The 19768-nt window shown below is 35.1% G+C and overlaps 2 protein-coding genes across 2 annotated transcripts; one reads left to right on the top strand and one right to left on the bottom strand.

Moving 5' to 3' along the window:
• The first annotated feature begins 341 nt into the window (after positions 1–341).
• Positions 342–11345, top strand: LOC128167716 (prolyl 3-hydroxylase OGFOD1-like). The gene is made up of 16 exons (XM_052833592.1): positions 342–566; positions 995–1149; positions 1500–1549; positions 1657–1757; positions 2027–2146; positions 2260–2351; positions 2450–2578; positions 3087–3200; positions 3496–3578; positions 3884–4059; positions 4487–4612; positions 4811–4869; positions 5315–5448; positions 7496–7878; positions 10158–10330; positions 10760–11345. Exons 1-16 carry the CDS (start codon positions 401–403, stop codon positions 11276–11278), a joined length of 2580 nt encoding a protein of 859 aa, XP_052689552.1. The 5' UTR covers positions 342–400; the 3' UTR covers positions 11279–11345.
• A 584-nt stretch (positions 11346–11929) lies between these two features.
• LOC128165400 (transmembrane prolyl 4-hydroxylase-like) lies at positions 11930–18801 on the bottom strand. Its single transcript, XM_052829908.1, has 10 exons — positions 18426–18801; positions 17146–17230; positions 16835–16992; positions 16472–16533; positions 16232–16266; positions 15865–16030; positions 15688–15742; positions 13578–13690; positions 13338–13428; positions 11930–12531 (listed from the first exon to the last, which is right to left on the bottom strand). The coding sequence occupies exons 1-10, from the start codon at positions 18576–18578 to the stop codon at positions 12226–12228; spliced, it is 1224 nt and encodes a 407-aa protein (XP_052685868.1). The 5' UTR covers positions 18579–18801; the 3' UTR covers positions 11930–12225.
• Between the last annotated feature and the right edge of the window lie 967 nt (positions 18802–19768).

The raw sequence follows: 19768 nt of genomic DNA, 5'->3' as shown, positions 1-19768 counted from the left end.
TTTTCTGATATCAAGAATTCGAATTTCTTCAATGTGAGCATGGAACAAAGTTAATGGTACGTAATCTTTCCTTTTTTACCTTCTAAAGTAAAAATCAAGATGTACAAACATTCCGGCAAGCAATTAAATATTGTGAATAAAACAGACAAAAACCACGTGCGTCTGTTGATTCGTAAACACGTTGTAGACCGTCATGCATTGCAACTCATTCACTTGGATTGGAGAATCTGTTTGACGAAAATACTGGCACGTGTTAAATAATGCTATCCATATAAGGTAGTGTACCCGACCTGTGAAACACATTTCTTTACTCGAAACTTTTCGGAACGAGTGCATGTCTCATAGAAAGTGAAAGTGAAAGCAAATCTTAATAAACAAACACACGTGTGCTTCTCAAAAGATGTCTGGAAAAAGGAAATCGTCTAAATCTAATGCTAATACGACATCAAAGAAAACTAGAATCAAAGGCCAGTGTGAAATTTCTGTGAACAGTGTATTTGAGGACGAAGCAGTACTGAAGAAGCTCACACATTTTGTAGAGGAAGAGTTAGAAAATGAGGACAGTTGTATGTGCAAGATTTTCTAATTAAAAAAAAAAACAGTTATGCAGATATAAGTGATTGTCAGTCTAATACAGATTTATTGTTTTGGATAGTATTTACAAGTGAAGACTATTAAAAATATAAAACTGCATGCCGACTTTAATGGTTTATATAGTACATGCATGTACATGTAATATACAAGTGGACTAGCTACAGCTATATGATGTCAATTTTAAAAAAAAATATATAAAAGCTTTTTGCGGTTTCCTGAAATTGCCTTTTCAGACAAATAATAAATATAATGTTTACATAATATATGTTTCTCATAGACAATGATTTCCATGGCTAAAAAGTGAGCATATTTACAGATACATGTATGCCTGATTAGCCAGGTGTCTATAGCTTTCACCTTGTTCTTACATATGGAACTTAATTAATCTGCTCTCTTCCAGGTGAGTGTGGTGACATCAAGGCATACAGGAGGCCATTCTTTCACTGTATGCTGTCGAACCTTGTACAGAATGAAGACTTCATTGCCAATTTACAGGATGAAATATTAGATCTTAATTTTGTAGAGAAGAATAACGACTTGTACAAGTTTCATCAGGTAAATATCATGGTACTATTATCCTTCATCAATTTCAACCTGCATTGTTGAAAAGACTTGTTGTATTTGAATCTTTGATATTCAAACCAAATTCAAATACGGTAGATAAAGATTTCAAGATTTCAAACCGAGACAGAATGTAGCTAGGAGGTTTATTACCATATGTCTCATTTTATTCCACCCTATCTTTGTTTGTCTGCATCCATCTGTTCATCCATCTGTCTATCCATCCCACTGCCGTGCCTTGTCTAACACCACCAGAGACTCGCGCTTACTATAAAGTTTATCATCATCCAAACATACTGGTAACAATATGAAAACTGAGAGTGTAGACATCCTTTTTTTTTTAGAGCACTGAAGATTTGAAAGTGACAAAGTTGCCCAATTTAAGTGCAATTAGGTAAAAAAAAAATCTGATAATATTTGCTGAGACAGTGAACTTCATTGATATATGCACTCTGTTGTTACATTGTATATGGTATAATAGTTAACCTGTTTATCTGTCAGGGATGTGATTTACACCAGTGTTCGTGAGTGGATTATAAAGATGACTGGGATCAAACTAAGCACCCAGGTAGACATGTCCTGTGCCATGTATAGATACACAGGTGAGGATGATGAACTAATAAATTGGATTTGTAATTACATGTATTGTCAAACACACATAAGAGTATTCCTGTATATGTACTTATATATGCGCCTTCAGTGATTTTACTAGACCTATGCAGGTTTATGTTATGTCATTGTCTTATATCCTCTTACCTTTTTTTGTGGTATTAAGATACACCTTACATTATACCCCTTCCTCAAAGCAACTGCTAGGGAGAGGTTTTATCACAATGTCTATAAAATTCTTTAAAAATTTTGTGCTCCTCAGATGTGCTGTCTTGCCATGATGATGAGTTAGATGACAGGCGGGTGGCCTTTATATATTACCTGGTGCCTGAGTCATGGAATGAAGGGGATGGAGGGCGCCTGCAGCTGTTTTCTCTGGATGGTATTGGAACTATATTAGATTATTTTAAAATAGTGGAGAGCTTCTCTATGTTAATGATGATATCACTGATATAGCTTGTAGACAAAACAAAAACAAAACTGTCCATTTTTCAGATAATGGTGAACCGAAAGAAATCATCAAAAACCTCATTCCTGTGCAGAACAGTTTTGTTTTCTTTGAAGTAACACCTGCTTCATTTCATCAGGTGAAGATTAAAACGACTATTACATCTACTGGTTTGTTAAAGTATCAAACGCAAACTGGCAGTGTTTTACTGTAATTTTGTGTTGTTTTGTTTATAAGGTGGAGGAGGTTCTGACTGAGGATAAGACTAGGTTATCCATTAGTGGGTGGTTCCACGGACCAAGGATAGACAGACCATCTCCGTATGTGGAGGCCCCTCCTACTGCAAGTCTTTCAGTATCTATAGAAGTAAGTAAATGGTTCAAATATATGGTACAAATAAAGCAGTGTCTTTAGAAGTAAGTATATGGTACATCAGTAGTGTTAGAAGTATTTACCAGTTCTTATGGTACAAGTCTGTCAGTATCTATAGAAGTACTAAGTACATGGTTCAAGTATATGGTACAAATCCATCGTTTTCTATGTCACGTACATGTCACTTATTAAAGTAAAGTAAATGACACATGTCACAAGTCCATCATTATCAATATTGAAGTAAGTAAACAGTACATTAAACAAGTTCATCATTATCCTTGGAAGCAAGTATGTGACTCATGTTCAACATACAGGGTAATCTGTAGAAGTAACAAAAAGTCAGTTAAGTTTTCCATGAGATTACCAGGTATCAGGATTTTCACTGAATACATATCATTTTGAAAATTATTCATAAAATGTTGCATATAATTATGTAGTCTAAGTTTTTCCAATACAGTTTTAAGTTCAAACTGAATAATGTTCATTGATTGGTGTGATACAGGAAGATGACTTCTATTCCTGGCTGAACCCCCAATATCTGGACTCTGCAACCCAAGCCTCCATCAAAGAGACCTTTGTAGAGGAATCACAGATAGAACTCAGTAATTTCCTACAGGTATATGTATTATATACTCATTGTTTATATGTAACATAACATTTTATTTAAATCCTATCAAGTAGGGCATTTGTTGAATCATGAAAATTGATTACTAGTACTTTGTTGTAGATAATATTAGCTTTAAATACATGTACAGAGTTTTGATACACAAATTGACAGATTTTGACTCATTATGAGTAGATTTTTGATGATATATTAATTGTTATACTTCACATTGCCTGCATTTTTTCATATTGGGTTAAATTTCCATTATATGTATGTTTGAGTATTGTTGCTGTAATCTGATTTCCAGGAGAACATGTATGAGGAGTTGGCCTCACTCCTGTCAGGAATCGATAGAAGTAAATGGTCTAACAAGGGTCCCCCCAACAAAAGGTAGGGACTTAGATAAAACAGTGGCATTTCTCGCAAACATTGATGTAGATCAACTTCTAAGGAGAAACTTGATTAGCTGTGCTACAGTTGACGTGAATAACAGGTTTATAGTAGACTTTACAAACACAGATTTTACTAAATTGATACTGATATTTCATGCATGCTGGAAAATTTACCATAGACAGATCTGCTTAGCAAGGTTTACTTAGATAGGCCTTTAATCATGAACTATGGTAGCACTGCAAACATTAAATGTGATTTCCAAGTGAAAATTGAAATGAAAATGAGAATACATGTATTTATAGAAATTACATGAGTATTGATGTGAATGAGCTGCCAGATCATGTGACAAAGTGTTTGAAATTCCTCCAATCAGATGCCTTCTTTTTGATCTTGTCATCTTTAACTGGTTTGAAACTCCATGAGTTAGCAGAAGTGTCAGATGAGGAGGAGGAGGAGGAAGAACAAACAAATCAGAAGGGTAGGCTGCTCAGGTTAAAACCATCATTGTAGATATAGCTATTGCATGATATTTCAGTATCCAGTGAATAGTGTTATATTTTTAGGGTGGTATCAACTATCGAACAAGGCTAGATATCAATGTGTATGAGAGCACATCATAATTAATATAAATTATAATTATTTTAAAATTGTACAATGTTTCACAATAAAATGCATTTTCATGATTGTTCAAAAGTATAAAAATGTAAAATTTAGTTCCAAGAGGTTTTGAAATTGCAGATCAGTTCCTTACATTTTAATATTTGCACTTACCGTACACAGACATAAGTTGGTCACCAAAAAAATGTAGTTATAGTTCATTTTTTTTTTATTTAAAAAAAAATTAGCATCACAATATTGAGGTGTCTCAAAGAACATACAGTAATGAATGATTGTGATATCTGTAGGGGATTCCCCGCGATGTCATTGCGAAGTCAGGAAATGGCAGCATGGAAGTTATACGCTGGTTCATGACACGGACGCCGAGACCAAGCACTGTGCTCTGGATGCTGTGCTTTACATTGGATGCGGAGGTAGGCACATACTGCACAGAATGGGCTCCATCTGCTAATTGAGGGTGTAGATTAGTTAGAATCATTAGTTTGTATTTTTTGTGTGACTTGTGTCAGTGTCAGGGGGGCTAACCCAACTTGAAGATACACCTACTGCCATATTCTCTGTATTATATGTACTGCCAATTTATTTGATTACACTTTGTGTTTGTGTTGTAGATTGGCAGACAGAATATGGAGGAATAACATCATACATAGCTAAAGGAGAGGATGAGGAGGTAAGACCTACAGATGTCTGAGGACCGCAGTACAAGAATCTCTGTAATTAGTGTATGTCCCCCGACTTCTAGTTTGTGCTCTTGTAATCAAGCAAACATGTTGAACAAAAATTTATTTTGATATACGATATCAAAGTAAGGATTTAAAACCTGTACAGAACATACATTACAAAACTGTTATAACTGCATTAATAAAAGAATTATAAGCCTGTTTTCAGATAGATTTTAGGTATATATTTATCTTGTAAAATGTTTAAATTGATAATACATGTACATAAATTGATTAATTGATGAGTACCATTATTCATATTCTTTAATAACTTTCTTAAAATCTCAATTCCACTTATGTCGTTTGATGGTTTTATTCAAAATGTTTGAAATTTGCTATTTTTTGTTCAATACTGTTAAGAATTGACACCTTGTTTTTCATGATGTGTGATTACAGCTGCTGTCAGTGTGCCCCACCCCCAACAGCCTGGCCCTGGTCTACAGGGACACAGAGACACTCAAGTTTGTGAAACACATCAACGCCAGGGTGAATGACACGCCCAACAAGGGCTTTATGGACATCTCCTGTGTGTACTATGAATAAAATAAACGGCAGTTTCTGTGTTCTTACTCTGATTATTTGACAGGATGATTTACTATAACAATTTTAAGGTACATCACCCCTAAACACCGTGCAGAGAGCTGATGGTGCATGAGGTGGAACTCCATCAGACAAGATCTCTTAAATGAATGGTGAATAACTTTCCTTTTCCTTAGTCTTCATATTGTACGCAAATATAAAAAATAATGAAGTACGGAAAGAAATTGTTACAAATTTTATTAATGCATTAATGGTTTAAAATCCAAAAATATAACTAGGTCCATGAACACGCAGATGAATGTTTATCCTTATTTTACAACCAAATAAATATTTTATAAGTATTGTTTCAACTCACAAATGTAACATTTATATTTAAAAAAAAAAAAAAAAACACTGAGAAATTTAAACTGAACAGCCACTGAATTCATTTCTCCCAATCGGACATTATCTGAGCCATATTGGATTAGATCGAGCATATGTAAGAAAAACTGATAATCTGTAAAATGGTTTGCGGGTTATACTGATTTATATTAACCAATTTTTATTTATTATTATGCAGAAATGAAATAATTTGCAAAGTAATATTTAAAATCTGTTTAAAACTCAGTTGCCAAAGAATTAGACAAAGTGACCCTGTGGAAATGAAATTAAAATTATCATGATTCTAGTACATTTATTTTGACAATTTTTAAAAGTTGTTTGTAATATCAAATTCCCCGTTTGTCATTTATATGATGGAAGCCTGCGGATTCTTATATTGAGAACTTCAAAGAAAATAATAGTCCTCGGGATCAATTATCCGAGTCAGACCAAAATAAAATTATTTTTTGTCTGAAATTGCCTACCGTCTCATGAAATACCACCGCTGTTATTTTTTTTAGGAAAAAATAAAGCAAAAAAAATAAGAACTCTATTTTTGTTTTCATGGTACAACTTTTGAATTTTAGTTCGTTTGTAAATTTTTTTAAAAAATTGGGTTCCATCGAAGAAAAGAAATAAACATATCCTCTTTTTATTGGGATTTTTAAAATCATTTTTTTTTTTAAATTTTAAAATTAGGGTAAGCACATTTTTAATTTGACTGAAAAAAAACACTTCCTTCTGGGTCTGAAAACCCCAAGGCGGCAATTTCAGACAAACCATATTTCAATGATGGCCTCATTGGGTTACATTAACAGAAAATATGATGAAAAAAAAATTGGAAAGACTAATTGAATTTGTCAAGACTCCCAATTTAAAACATACCATCTAAAGCCAATAGTATCAGTTTTCTTCTTTTCATTGTACATGTCATTGAAAAACAATGTTTCCTGATGTCAGATTTTGAAGAAATTTATGTTGATTAAAGCAGATTATGTTTGCACTATTTGATATACATTTTTAATTAAGAACTGTTGTATGAGGATTTTGTTTTCAATTCTATATCTGTGCTGCAAACTTTCTGACATATCCATGTTTAAATTAATATGTTTTATTACCGTAGGGGGAATATGACATTTACCATCCCTGGTTAACCTTGTGGCATTAGTACAACAATGACAGTTCTATCTACAGTGATTTATGTAATGAATCGATTTTTTTTCATTGAATAATCCGATCACTCATTTTACTAGATCCGCCTAAGCCCTTTGTGCGAGATTGTTTAAAAATAGACAACATGTTCAAGATGATTTAGGACTTCATGCGAGCCGATTTAAAAACATTCCAAACACAGAGCTTACGATAAGCAGATAACATCGACCGATAAAAATCTTATGTTGTCCAAACTGTCCTGAATCCTATTCACTCACGGATTTCACGTGCCTGCCGTTACAATAACACAGGTCGCATGATTACAAAGCCACGTGACTAAATCTGAAGAGCTGACATCCGCGGAATAACCTCGTTACTATCGACTTGCTATTTAGTCACGATAGGCTGACAACCGGTCGTAGATCACGTGACTAAACAATGTAAAAATAGCACAGTCGGTAATCTTTGACGATCAGTTCGCGATTTTGTAAATGTTTGAATGTTGACTTATCTTCTGTTAAAAAGGAAGCGAGAGGAGAGGGAAAGTGATTTCAGTGACGAGGAGAGTATCAAGTCATTAAAATCGTGTCCAGACGAGGAGAAACAGGAGAGCAATGGTCGTCTGCCGACCCCATCAAATCCACAAGATAGCGATAATCCTGTAGTACAGCCCATGAGTGACTCTATTCTGAACGAGGAAGAAGACAGCGCACTCCAGGACGAGGAGCTTGGACTGAGGGCCAGGCGATGTAAGGTGCCCGACAGCCTGACGGACGAGCAGGAAGATGCCCTCGCCGAGTGGTTCCAGAGCCAGCCCTTGTTCTTTGACCAGTCTGTCAGAGACTTCAAGAACAAGGACAAGAGGGAGAGGCTTCTAGAGGAGAAGGCCCAGGACTTCGGACTACAAGGTGACTATAAACACTTTGCCTCGAGATATACTCATGCAGCACGTTTTCCTTTATTACTGCAAAAGTAACGTGTAAAGTATACACGATATTGGCAAACGATGTTTAGTATTCAATAATATGAATTAAAAAAATCATAAGATTTTCTTAAAATATAAATTATTTGAAGCATGAGGTATTTGAATATCAAGTAATTGTGCCTCGAATGAAATATCTTGGAACATAGTATTGGAACTTTCCATTGGGGGATTGGGACCCCTCCTCCCCGCCCGTCTAGATCCACGCCATCATCATCATCATCATCTCGAATTGTAAAATGGTGTATTAATAGGTGCGTTCAGAGTTGTACCGTTGGTGAAATTAAGATTTACCGCTGGCAGCATTTGGTTGCCATTGGTGAACTATGGTAGCCAGTGGTCACCAAATGCTGCCATTTGTAGCAATTTGTATAGGTAGTACCATGAACGATTTTTTGTCAAATCCGACCAAATGGTAGCCTTTGGTTACACTTGGTTACCAATTTTAATCATCTAAACATATAAAACAGTTAAAAACAAAACAAAATACCTTTCCTCTGTGTAGTGTGACTGTTTCCCTTTAAAACAGCTTCATTGAGCGATTTATTATACTTATTTCCAATTATATAAAAAGGTCTACAAAATGACTAATGTTACCAATAGCTATCATTAATACAAAGAAAGTAAAGATTAATTGCAAAATTGATAATAAATATTTAACGCCAGCAAAAAGTATATTAATTAGAATCAATTTTAACAGGAGCTTGGACTTTGGGTAGTTGGGTCAAACAGCAATGTGACATAGGCCTATCAATTATTTCTTTGCTGACCACTCAGCCATGGATCTTTGAAATCAACAAGATTTGTCCGCCTTATATATAAAGCCATTTCTACGCAATCTTTGCATATTTCGCTCGATATTAGCATCATTTTAAGTTGATTTGATGCAAGAAAAAGTAACGTCCTACCGAAAGTCCAAGCTAGAATATCAAAATGGTTCTCTAGCACACATTCTCTATAATAATGACATGTTTCTGGGTATAGAAGCTGGTTTTAAAAGCCCCTCAGTGGTATTCATTCAATAAGATATGCATATATTTTATTCTAAAGTCTTTATTTACATCAGTATCTAGAGGCATCTTATAACCCGCCATGTTGAATTAGCATAATGGCGTCACCTACCAAACTTGCCTAAGCTCTAGGCTGCCGGTAGATTTGGTGACCTCATTTGAAATTGAAAGTACACCAATGGTCAACATTGGTAACCAATTGCTACCATTGGGAACCATTTGTGGACATTGGTGACTGAACTTGCCGTTGGTAACAATCTGGTGAACTCTGAACCCATCAGTATTTTTGTTTATTGAAAGTGTTAACTTAAAACTATGAAAACAATACTTTATGGTATATTATACGTAGATTATGTTGATGGACTCGTATCATTTGATATATATAATGAACTTTTAAAAGATGCATTAAATATCACTAATTTGAATATAAACAATTTGAGCACGATAATCATAAAATAAAACAGGGGATCTAATTATCTTGATAGACGACTTTGCAGATATACGAGGTATTTGAATACATTGTATCAAGTTAAGAAATAATCTAATCATGCCATGGGCAAGAAACTTTTTACAATGATAAGCTATATCCTGGTGTACGTTTTGGCGACAATGATAAGCTATATCCTGATGTACGTTTTGGCGACAATGATAAGCTATATCCTGATGTACGTTTTGGCGACAATGATAAGCTATATCCTGATGTACGTTTTGGCGACAATGATAAGCTATATCCTGATGTACGTTTTGGCGACAATGATAAGCTATATCCTGGTGTACGTTTTGGCGACAATGATAAGCTATATCCTGGTGTACGTTTTGGCGACAATGATAAGCTATATCCTGATGTACGTTTTGGCGACAATGATAAGCTATATCCTGATGTACGTTTTGGCGGCAATGATAAGCTATATCCTGATGTACGTTTTGGCGAAATTTAAAGGGTTTATCTTTTCTCCCAAGGAAATAAGAGTTAAAGTCTCAATAATTTCCGATTAGTCCTCTTATGTGTCGGTAAAATATATATGTACTTGTGCTCCTATCCTCAAGAGATTTTTTGATTCGATAAAAAATATTTACGTCGATTTATTCTCAAAGGAACTTTTTATAGATATGTTTATATAGTGTACGTTTTTAACGTAATCGGTATACTGTAGCAATTCATTTTAATTCTAATTAACTTTTTTAAAAACTCCAGGTAAGGACATCATGCTGTGGTTCAAGTCCCAGCGAACAATCTATGGCCGCCTGAAGAAGAAGAAGAGTGGCCTCGCCCCCCAAAGTCTGACCGCCAGACAGCGATGGGTGATGAGGACCTTCAGCTTCCTGTCCCCCTACCTCATCGCTAGGAACTCCAGGAACCTAGCAAAAGTAAGGGTGTAATATAGATAAGATAGAAAGGGTGGCTGTAATAAAGATCAAGATGGAACACCGCTTGTTCTCCGATGGAAAACCGATAACAATCTACGTATACCATTGAAAATCCGTTCATAATATTCGTAAATTGGTCAAACATGTAAAAAAAAAATATCAGTTATTTACGTATATACAATATTAATAAGTAATTATCATTGAGATTTGAAAGGTTAGGGGTTTCCACTCTTGAAATAGTTTTACCATTGATTGCATTTAATGCGCGTTTTGCATATATGCTACAATGATCGACAAAAATATAACCTGTATGCTGGCCCGCAACGTCATGCATGTCATCAACACATACTACATACGAAAAATGGCGTACAACAATGCATTGGCAGGAATTGCTTTATTTTTCGTTCTGTGTTCTTTTTCAATTAACAGCACAACCATGCGCCGGAGATGCGGGTGGATGATGACTCCTGGGATGAGGATGTGGCCCAGCTGGATATTTCTCAGTACGACCTTCACCCCGGTCCACTGCGCCTGCCCGAGTCCATCGCTTCCGAGCAGGAGTTAGTCAACATGTCCGGAACACCAGTAAGGGCTGATCTCAGGACCGCCTTTATAAAGCAAGAAACTCCAGACGATTCCACAGAGCAGACGACGGAAACATTGCCAAGAAACCATCACCTTCAGCCGCCGACCAGCGAAGTCCTTGACCCGGGGAGGAGTAGTAGCAACAGCCCGCGGACAGCGTGGGCCAACTGGCTGACTGCTGAGGTGATGGAATTACCCGAGGAGCTTTGGCGGAAGTTCCAAAGGGAGTCATTTGAACTTGTCATGCGCTACAAAGAACAGCAGCAGGTACATAGGCAGCAACAATCTAATCACCCGGGATCAACTTCCGGTGCAACGTCTCATTTTGCAACAATTGCGCAACCACAGCATCAATTCCGTTAAAATTATTATACATTAGTGTGTTTTCGTTATTGTACAATTAATCATTAAATTTTCATGTTGTTCCATACATTTATCGTCATGCATCTTACGAAATTTGTTCAATAAACAAGAGGCGGCACGCCATACACATAAAAATTATTCTTCTCAAATCAATATATACGATTGTTGTGGTAAATAACAAATTTGAGATGGTTTCCTAGCATCCTTCAGAAATTTACATAATTGATAAAAAAGGGTAATTAGTTTGTTTCATTTAAAAACTGCTCAGCCTATTATATTACAGAACCAGTTCTAATAATTCTCTGAAAAAAAATTAGCCCAGTTTTGTATGAATAATGCAGGAGTCACTAACTTTACTGGCATGATGTTTAACTTATGTTTGACGTTAAAATATTTCTTTTTTATAGTAAAATCATTGCCTAACTGCATGTACAATGAAAATAATCGATAATTGTTATTATGATATGTGAAGAAATCTTTTTTTTTAAGGGGTCTATTCTTATCGTCAGGCGTCTGTGGTTCAAAGCCAAACCAGTCAAATAAAATAATGCACTTCGCCAATTGCTAAGTGCTTAAACATATCAGTCATTTTCTCACGTCCTTCAGTTTGTAACTATCCCAGAAAAAATAACTCAAAATGCTGAATTAATTAAAAATTCCTGTTTATTGCATGTTTCGTTCACCTTTTCCCCATTAATGAAAAATACAAATTGATGATGCACGAAATAGTCATGTTGTAAATTTTGAAAAAATTTGCCTGGTGGCAGTAAATACAAAATGTACAACATAAGGAGTAATTAAAGTATGTATCAACTGCCACCCGGTAAATATATAATTTACAGCATGACAACATTATGAAAAAATAAATTAAGGAAATAAACCATTTATACAAACGTATGTAGTAAAGGAATGAGATTTTGAGCAAATAACAGTAGGTGCTGTCCTTTTTATAGCTCCTCTTTCGACATCTTTGGCTGTTTTTCTGTTGATGCTTTGTAAAACTTTTGCATTTTCTTCAAGTCTTTAATTTTATGGTCCGTTGTTTTGACCCAGAAATTGGCTATCCACTTGACCCCGTTTTTGACGGGACAACCTCCGTGGAACGTAAACTCATCTAGCGGCCCTAGCCAACCATTGGCGTCGTCTACAAAATGATTGTACCAGATGACGGCTTTCCCCTTTGCCGGGGACACCTTTAGCGGGGATTCCTCACACTTCCGGTAGAGGTCTACCAAATCTTTCTCCATCATCGTCTGCAACAAAATATCACACATAGATGTCAAAACACTGTACAGTTGACGTTGGAATTGATGCAGAGAACATGATGATTTGTGATTCAATGTAAACTTGTCTATGGATACAATGTACGAGTAATTATGGAAAAATCCAGCAATGCGACATTCTGTACCAAATATGTGCAGATAGTGAATAGGTACTATACACTATATACATGTAGTCTGTCCCAAGTTATTGCTTCCATCACTTTTTGTTGATTTTTACTCAAAATACTCATACCTGTGAAAGAAATACAGTTGAAATCGATAAAAGGGAATATATCCAAAATAACTTCATTGAACAATGATCATTTTTCACTCATGAAAGTTCACAGGAACGAAAACAAATTTCTTACGGAGATTTATAATGGCAAATGTTTACATCTTTTCTCCATTTGGAAGTACTCGGTATACCTCGCGCAATTTTTTAACGTTATCATCCGGGCTTATTAATGGCTGATGCAATGCAAAATCCCCATAGACTTTCTATTTTTGGATGTGTATTGAAACCCGATGCGGTAGAGGGGGCGTTTCAAAACAGGTAATCTGGACATTTTTCATATTAGTGGATAAACATAGTTTGAGCACAAAGGTACTTATGATTATCGAAATATCAATCAAAAGGTGATGGAAGCAAAACTGTCTCGGGACAGAGTATAGCATGTACTTTAGAACAGATTTACAGTAACTGTTCTTTGTAAACTCGTTACCTGGATAATCTACTTTTGATTTTCACTGACTTTACAAATTCTTAAGAAATCACTGGTATTTTTTAACTAGTGGACCTGGTAATCCAGAGTGCTGTTATTTGCCACCGGAAATGCTGTCTCGCCTCCCTCCTCTACGTCATTCAGGTAAAATAAAATGGTCATGTACCTTAAAAAAAGACAAAAGATGCTGAAGGTTTGTACGCTACTCACATAAAACAACTATAAAAATGAGGGGGGAAAAGCCGTTTATCGATTCAATATTTCTGTATTACTAGTTCACAATTCACAAAATGAAATACATGTAATTTATCATACCTACATATCCGACATTGCTTGGTGCGCTCTCTAGTGCAGCAAGGTACTTTTGGTTCCACACGCGCTGAATCCCAGTGTGCATTATAATGACCCTTTATGCCGTAAGACACAACCTATGAAGTGAGGCCAAAAATTATGTATTTTTCATCGCATGCACGGCCAATAACGGAATTCTTGATCAATTTGCAAAATGGCATGTTATACATGATTGATATTAATATATCACAAAAATTAAACCAAAATCAAAGGCCTGAAGGGCCATAATGGCTTACGGGTTTGATATGACTATATTTACGTGGATCGAGTATGATTCCCTCTATTTCTTACGGAAACTTTAGTTTATTTATAGCTCTATAGAAAGTAACTAGCTACATGTAATTCATAGATCTATAGAAACTAACAGGACCGATATCAACATGCCCCATTTGTTGATTGGTCGAACCTTAGTGACCGAAACAGACAGGATTGAAATCTAGATGCCTCTTTTATCAATTGGTTGAAACCACCATTGCTTTTAGGAAAATCATAGACTGCTTAGAATAATAATGATGATGTCAGACTCAAACTCCACTTTGAGACAATTTGTTTCTTTCTTTTATCCAACGACTGAAGTACATTAACTGTAAATTCATTCAACTTTATATAGGACACAAAAACACTTAAAACCAACATGCTCTCAAATATCAGTATACCTTGTATTCCTACGCACCATGAACTTGCGCGAGAGTTGGTGCACGGTGCAACGTAACAGCGCCACAGCCAGCGCGAAATCACTGCGCGTAAAAATAATATAACCAAATGATGAAATGTACTGCATGTTATATACTATAATTAATGAATTCTCATGAAGTCTACACCAACAAGTATTATTCCATTTTATTTGTATTTCATAAATGTATAATTGTTCATATTTTTCTAGATTTTTCTCTACTTTTTTAAGAGGCTGACCTTCACAAGCTTTTATAAGAAATATAGATTCACAAGGCAGTTCTAACACCTTCTGTTTTATTTTTTTTCCCTTTGTACAGAGATAAACTCTTTGGAGGGGGGGGGGAGAAACAGGCAGAACTATGCAATTACAGCAAACTTGTTTTGACACCAAATTTAATTAAAATTAATTACTGCACTAAAACTAAAATTTGCAGTCAGTCTCTCTTCACATGACATGTATACACAGTCATTTTCAGAGGCATACACTATACGATGTCTCTATGTTATAGTAATGTGACATCGCTTCCGTATATGACTTGCAATCAAGCTTAACTGTATATTGTTTTCTTATTTGAGTACATTTGGTCTCAAGTTTCCAATATTTTTACGACAAATAAACACTTCAATCATAGCACAACCAAGGTAACACCATTGAGGGAACATTGTGCTATTTTTAGATCTTGGAAAATCCCCAACATTCGATAATGGCGGAGGTGTCGAAGAAGGCACATTATATTAAAACAAGTAGTAATTGCCCCTCTATTTATGCATTTATTACCGATTTATACTCCCAGTTTCAATATACCTCAATCATAAGTTCAGTTCTTTAACCGTTAAACACTTTCCCCCTTGCCGAGATCGATGTCGATCGAAGTTAGCGACGCTCTCTGCGGGTGCAAACGTTTTTATGAAGATTGAACGAAATAACGACAACTTTACATTTACTTATCACTGTTAGGATCTGAAATAACTGGGAAAAGATTGTTTGCTTATAATACATGTAAGTATGCATAGCGGAAAGCATGGTGACACTGTGTGATGCATGGCGGGGGCCTATACTTCTATGCAAAAACGGCTTAAGGAAAACACTGCAGTTAATATTCATTCGCGTTAGATTTCGAGTTTATTTAAATAAAGTCAATATTGGTTACAATAAAATAAGTGATAATAACATATGGAAAGTATAATCTTGCTTAAAGATATTTATTATGAACAACAAACAGTTAACTTTGCAACATTCGAATAGAACTATTTTTTGTCGCGCATGTTCAGATAACTGAACTCTTTGCCGTAAAGATTATCCGGCAACTAGATGGCCGTAAGCCATAAAAAATGAACCATCAAACTGACAGAATGAAATAGCACAATTTTAGCGTTTAGGTTTATCTGTATTTCTTACCTGAAAGTCACTGAGTTTGATTAACTCTAATGGAAGTCCAACTACTTTTGCAACACTGAAAATTTTGAAAATAACATCATAAGAAATATATGGTCAACATATATATTAGGAAACAAATAAAACGTTGGATTCAAGAGAAATACACAGAACAGCACTCGAGACGTGTCAGTCGCTCACCGTTTTTGGACCTCGGCAAACACCTTGTCCTTGGACCGGTCTGGGTAGAGCCACACCTGTTTACTCATCCGGGAATGTTTCTCTGGGTTGGCCTTCACTATTTTCTGTATCTCGGCTTGTAACATCATCGGGGTAAAAGACTTCAGTTCACCATTCGTTATCAACTCTGTAAGAGAGATTCTGTATATATTACAAATTTTACATCCCATCGAGACTATTCAACTCTCTTTTACAAATATTGCAGTGTGATATGAGGTATATTTTATCAGAACTTAATATTTTTCAGGAATTTGAAATAAAGCATGCATCAATTACATCTTTGATAACTCGTCATATTATTCTTCAAAATTACTTTCAATTTACTAACCGTCTCCGTTTTTGTCCCACCCAGTTTCTTTGTACCTATATTTTAGAAAACAAAAAGTAATAAATGTTGGTTTTAAAAAGTATAATGCATTTATAAACGACCGTGAATTTTATAGTTACCGTTTTACATTGAACATTTTAGTAACTAAATTAAATGATTACAACAATTAAATGTTCTAATAAAATTTTCCTCCAAATACTTTTGATTTTTTTCTACAAATGCGTCGATATCTATACTTGCAATTTTAATATATCTTCATCCTCCAAGAAAACATCAAAGCTTCCCTGAATGGTATGTCTCATCTAAAAATAAGAAATCATAGGAATATATATATATTCTTCGAAAAGGGATAAATTTTAATGATGCTCAGAAAGCTAAAGCAGTCGATCGAATGTTTCCCGATGGGTAATGCCGATATATCTTTTAAAATGCTAAACGGTGTTCCGATGGGCTCCAATAATCTCGGCTTTTTTCCGGTTTCATCAAATAGCTCGCACTTTAGAAACAATCAGCATGACAGACTTTGTTTATGTAAGGTATTAGCGATCGTTAGCATCAGTTAGACTCTGTGTATGTAAGGTAAGCGATTGATGACGTCAGTACCTCACGCACGCTCAGCTTCTTGTTTCCGTCATGGTCTCTGAGCACGAAGCGCTGGTTCTCCGGTTGATTGAGCACAGTCTCGCTCTCCTTCAGACCCTCATCTTTCGCCATTTGTACGAAGTAGTCACATTCCTCTGGGGATAGAAAGCTTTCTGCTTCTGTAATTTCAAGATACAGTTTTAAATAATCTATATTTGACACATTGTGGTTTCAATGCATATTGTCACATTTTATACATAAGTGTCGGTGCGTTAATTTGAAGTAATCTTTTCTCAGAGTATTACTAGTATTTAAGATTCCAATGAACGAACCAATCACAAGTGGCTTTGTGTTGAGCGTTGTCAATGTAACGCTTCCTTGGGTGTCGTTGGTATCAATTTTTTGAACATGCCCCACCTTGATAAAGATATAAGCAGTTGCAATTATATCAAAGCGTGTTTGTGATTTACACTATATATTCTTTATTTGCACAAGACATACATCTTATGGCATAGGTTATTACATATAAATATAGCAATATTGAAATAATGGTATGGTACATGAACATGATTGTATATAAAATAAAATTTTACTAACAGGCGAAGAAACCATAAAATTTTTCTTAATTATCATGAATATTAAAAGCTAGATGGAGATTTGAAGGTAAAACTCAAAACAATCTTTTATCGATATTGGTCTGGGTTCACAGTGTCATCTCAATATGAATGCCGTCCTTCAATAATAACAAATCAGCCCAATGTATTTCAAATCTTTATAAATATTTTAAAATCAAGTGTTTAAGGTCTTGTGTCAACGCTTTCTGTGTCCTAGGGATGAATAGAGGAAATTGCTTGCATGTGGATTCTGATAAGCTTAAGGGTATATTCACATGGACAACTCTCCCTAGTATTATCCACGAATAGTTGAGAGAGAGAGAGAGAGAGAGAGAGAGAGAGAGAGAGAGAGAGAGAGAGCAGTATTTAGTCAATTACATCCCACGATATTCTATAATTTTTACTTGAAATACCCTGGTTTATAAATTATAAAAGAGCGTTCGATAATTTGTGTCTTGTTTGGTGATAAGAGGAACCAATCTGGCGAGAAGTTCATCATATTTACATGGACAACTCCCCCTAGTATTATCCACGAATAGTTGTGATATATGTAGCAGTATTTCGTTGCTTAGTTAATCAATCAGATCATAACATCCCACGATATTTTATAATTTTTACATGAACTACCCTGATTTATAAATTATTAAGAGCTCTGAATCATAATTATCCAATAAACTTAATTTGTCTGCGATATACTTCTAATCTAGAATCTTGTTCTTTACACGTTTAAAACTACGAGTAGTTTAAATATATATCAAAGCTTATGAGGATTAGCCTATATACATGTAGTAGATGTCCAGTTTAAGGCACTTCAATGATCATGTCACTCTAGCTCTATATGCATACATTACGGTATTACGGTATACGCTGGGAATCGACAGCTACTTATCTGTCATTGTACAGTTTTCTATCAAATTACCAATAAGTCCAGTATAGTTATTCATGTCACTTCAAGATGTAAACATATGTTAAAGCACATACGTTGAAAGTGCACCTACCTCGTTGCCCTGAATTCGGGTGAGGCGTACGTGATTCCCATCACCGCAGCGTACGCCGGAATTATCTGTGACACAGATGTCTAACGAGTACGCAGAGAAAATCAACACGGCAGCGATGTGTAAGGTAAACAAGCACCTGTCCCGTGTCCTCATGCTGTCGATAGCACGAGATAGAAATCCCGCACAGCTACCGAACACTACAGGGCACTCTAAAATCAATTCTTCACTATATATAAGCCGATTCGATTTAAAAAGTCGGTAAAAATAATCGCATAAAGCATTTCACTATTGTACACAATACATTTTATAAATTCCTGTACTAAACATCGTTGCATGTAACGAAGCCGTTGTGACATACAATGCTGATGTATGTGATTTCAAGTATGTATACATACTTCATATCGGAATATGCTTTCACATGCACACGCGGTCGATCTCTGGGTCCGCAGAAGGGATGGCTCAATCATTAGAACGATTTTATAATTCATTGTTCTTTTTCTCAGCGGACATTTGAAATACATGTATGTAGAGTTTTATGTGGTACCGTAGAAAAAATTAAGACAATATTTTTTTACCTTCTCGATCGATCCTTATTTTTCCGACTACCTACATCCTCTTATCCCGAGAATAAATCAAAATAAGCTTCTATCCTATACAAATTTTTAAGGAGATATTTGAGTAAACTTTACATTTTGCTATGATTAATTTACGTACATTGTACAGAAAAAAGGTAAAAATTAATGGTTTAAAATTTTCAAATCAGTAAATATTATCATTTAATGGAAAATAGTGACGGCTATAGGTAAACATTTGACATAAATATTTTCAATGAACAATTTAAATAAAAATAAACTAATATCTTGACTTAATACGTGTATAAAAAGGCATAATTTCTGAAAATTATCCATTTTATGTTGTACTATATTATGAACAATTTTAAAGACGTACTGAATAATGTAGTAATGTACATATGACATGTAAGAAGGATCATAAAAAATCAGTGCATTTATTGTAATTATTGGGGGAATACTTAGCAAATTACCGCAGACTTGCTGGTTAATTAAAAAATAAAGGTCACTAACTCGTGCACGCATTTCAAACAACGACCTTTTATCTATTAAGTGCTTTTAGTTTTTCTAAGTATTCCTTTCCGTTGTCTAAGATACGACCCCGGCTATTTCCACCGTATGTAAGTTCATTCGCCTTAATTAGAATTCATTCGCATTCTCGCCGTTCGCCTTTATAGTTCCTAAAAGCAAAGACATAAATAACATTATGTTATTTATAAATAACATTCAGATGTTATTTATGTCTCTGCTAAAAACATCATTCACGTACCCACC

Source organism: Crassostrea angulata, chromosome 10 (assembly GCF_025612915.1).
Source record: "Crassostrea angulata isolate pt1a10 chromosome 10, ASM2561291v2, whole genome shotgun sequence".
Classification (NCBI taxonomy): Eukaryota; Metazoa; Mollusca; class Bivalvia; order Ostreida; family Ostreidae; genus Magallana; species Magallana angulata.
Note: the sequence above shows the minus strand (reverse complement) of the source record. Positions and strands in the feature narration are given on the sequence as shown.

Coding starts and splice junctions, on each gene's coding strand:
- LOC128167716 (XM_052833592.1), top strand. CDS start 401: ATGTCTGGAAAAAGGAAATCGTCTAAATCTAATGCTAATACGACATCA. Junction 2,352..2,449: donor CACCTGCTTCATTTCATCAG/GTGAAGATTAAA, acceptor TTTGTTTATAAG/GTGGAGGAGGTTCTGACTGA. Junction 4,613..4,810: donor GCTTTACATTGGATGCGGAG/GTAGGCACATAC, acceptor TTTGTGTTGTAG/ATTGGCAGACAGAATATGGA.
- LOC128165400 (XM_052829908.1), bottom strand. CDS start 18,578: ATGAGGACACGGGACAGGTGCTTGTTTACCTTACACATCGCTGCCGTG. Junction 16,031..16,231: donor GTGGGACAAAAACGGAGACG/GTTAGTAAATTG, acceptor TCTCTCTTACAG/AGTTGATAACGAATGGTGAA. Junction 13,691..15,687: donor TCAAACTCAGTGACTTTCAG/GTAAGAAATACA, acceptor CTCACTTCATAG/GTTGTGTCTTACGGCATAAA.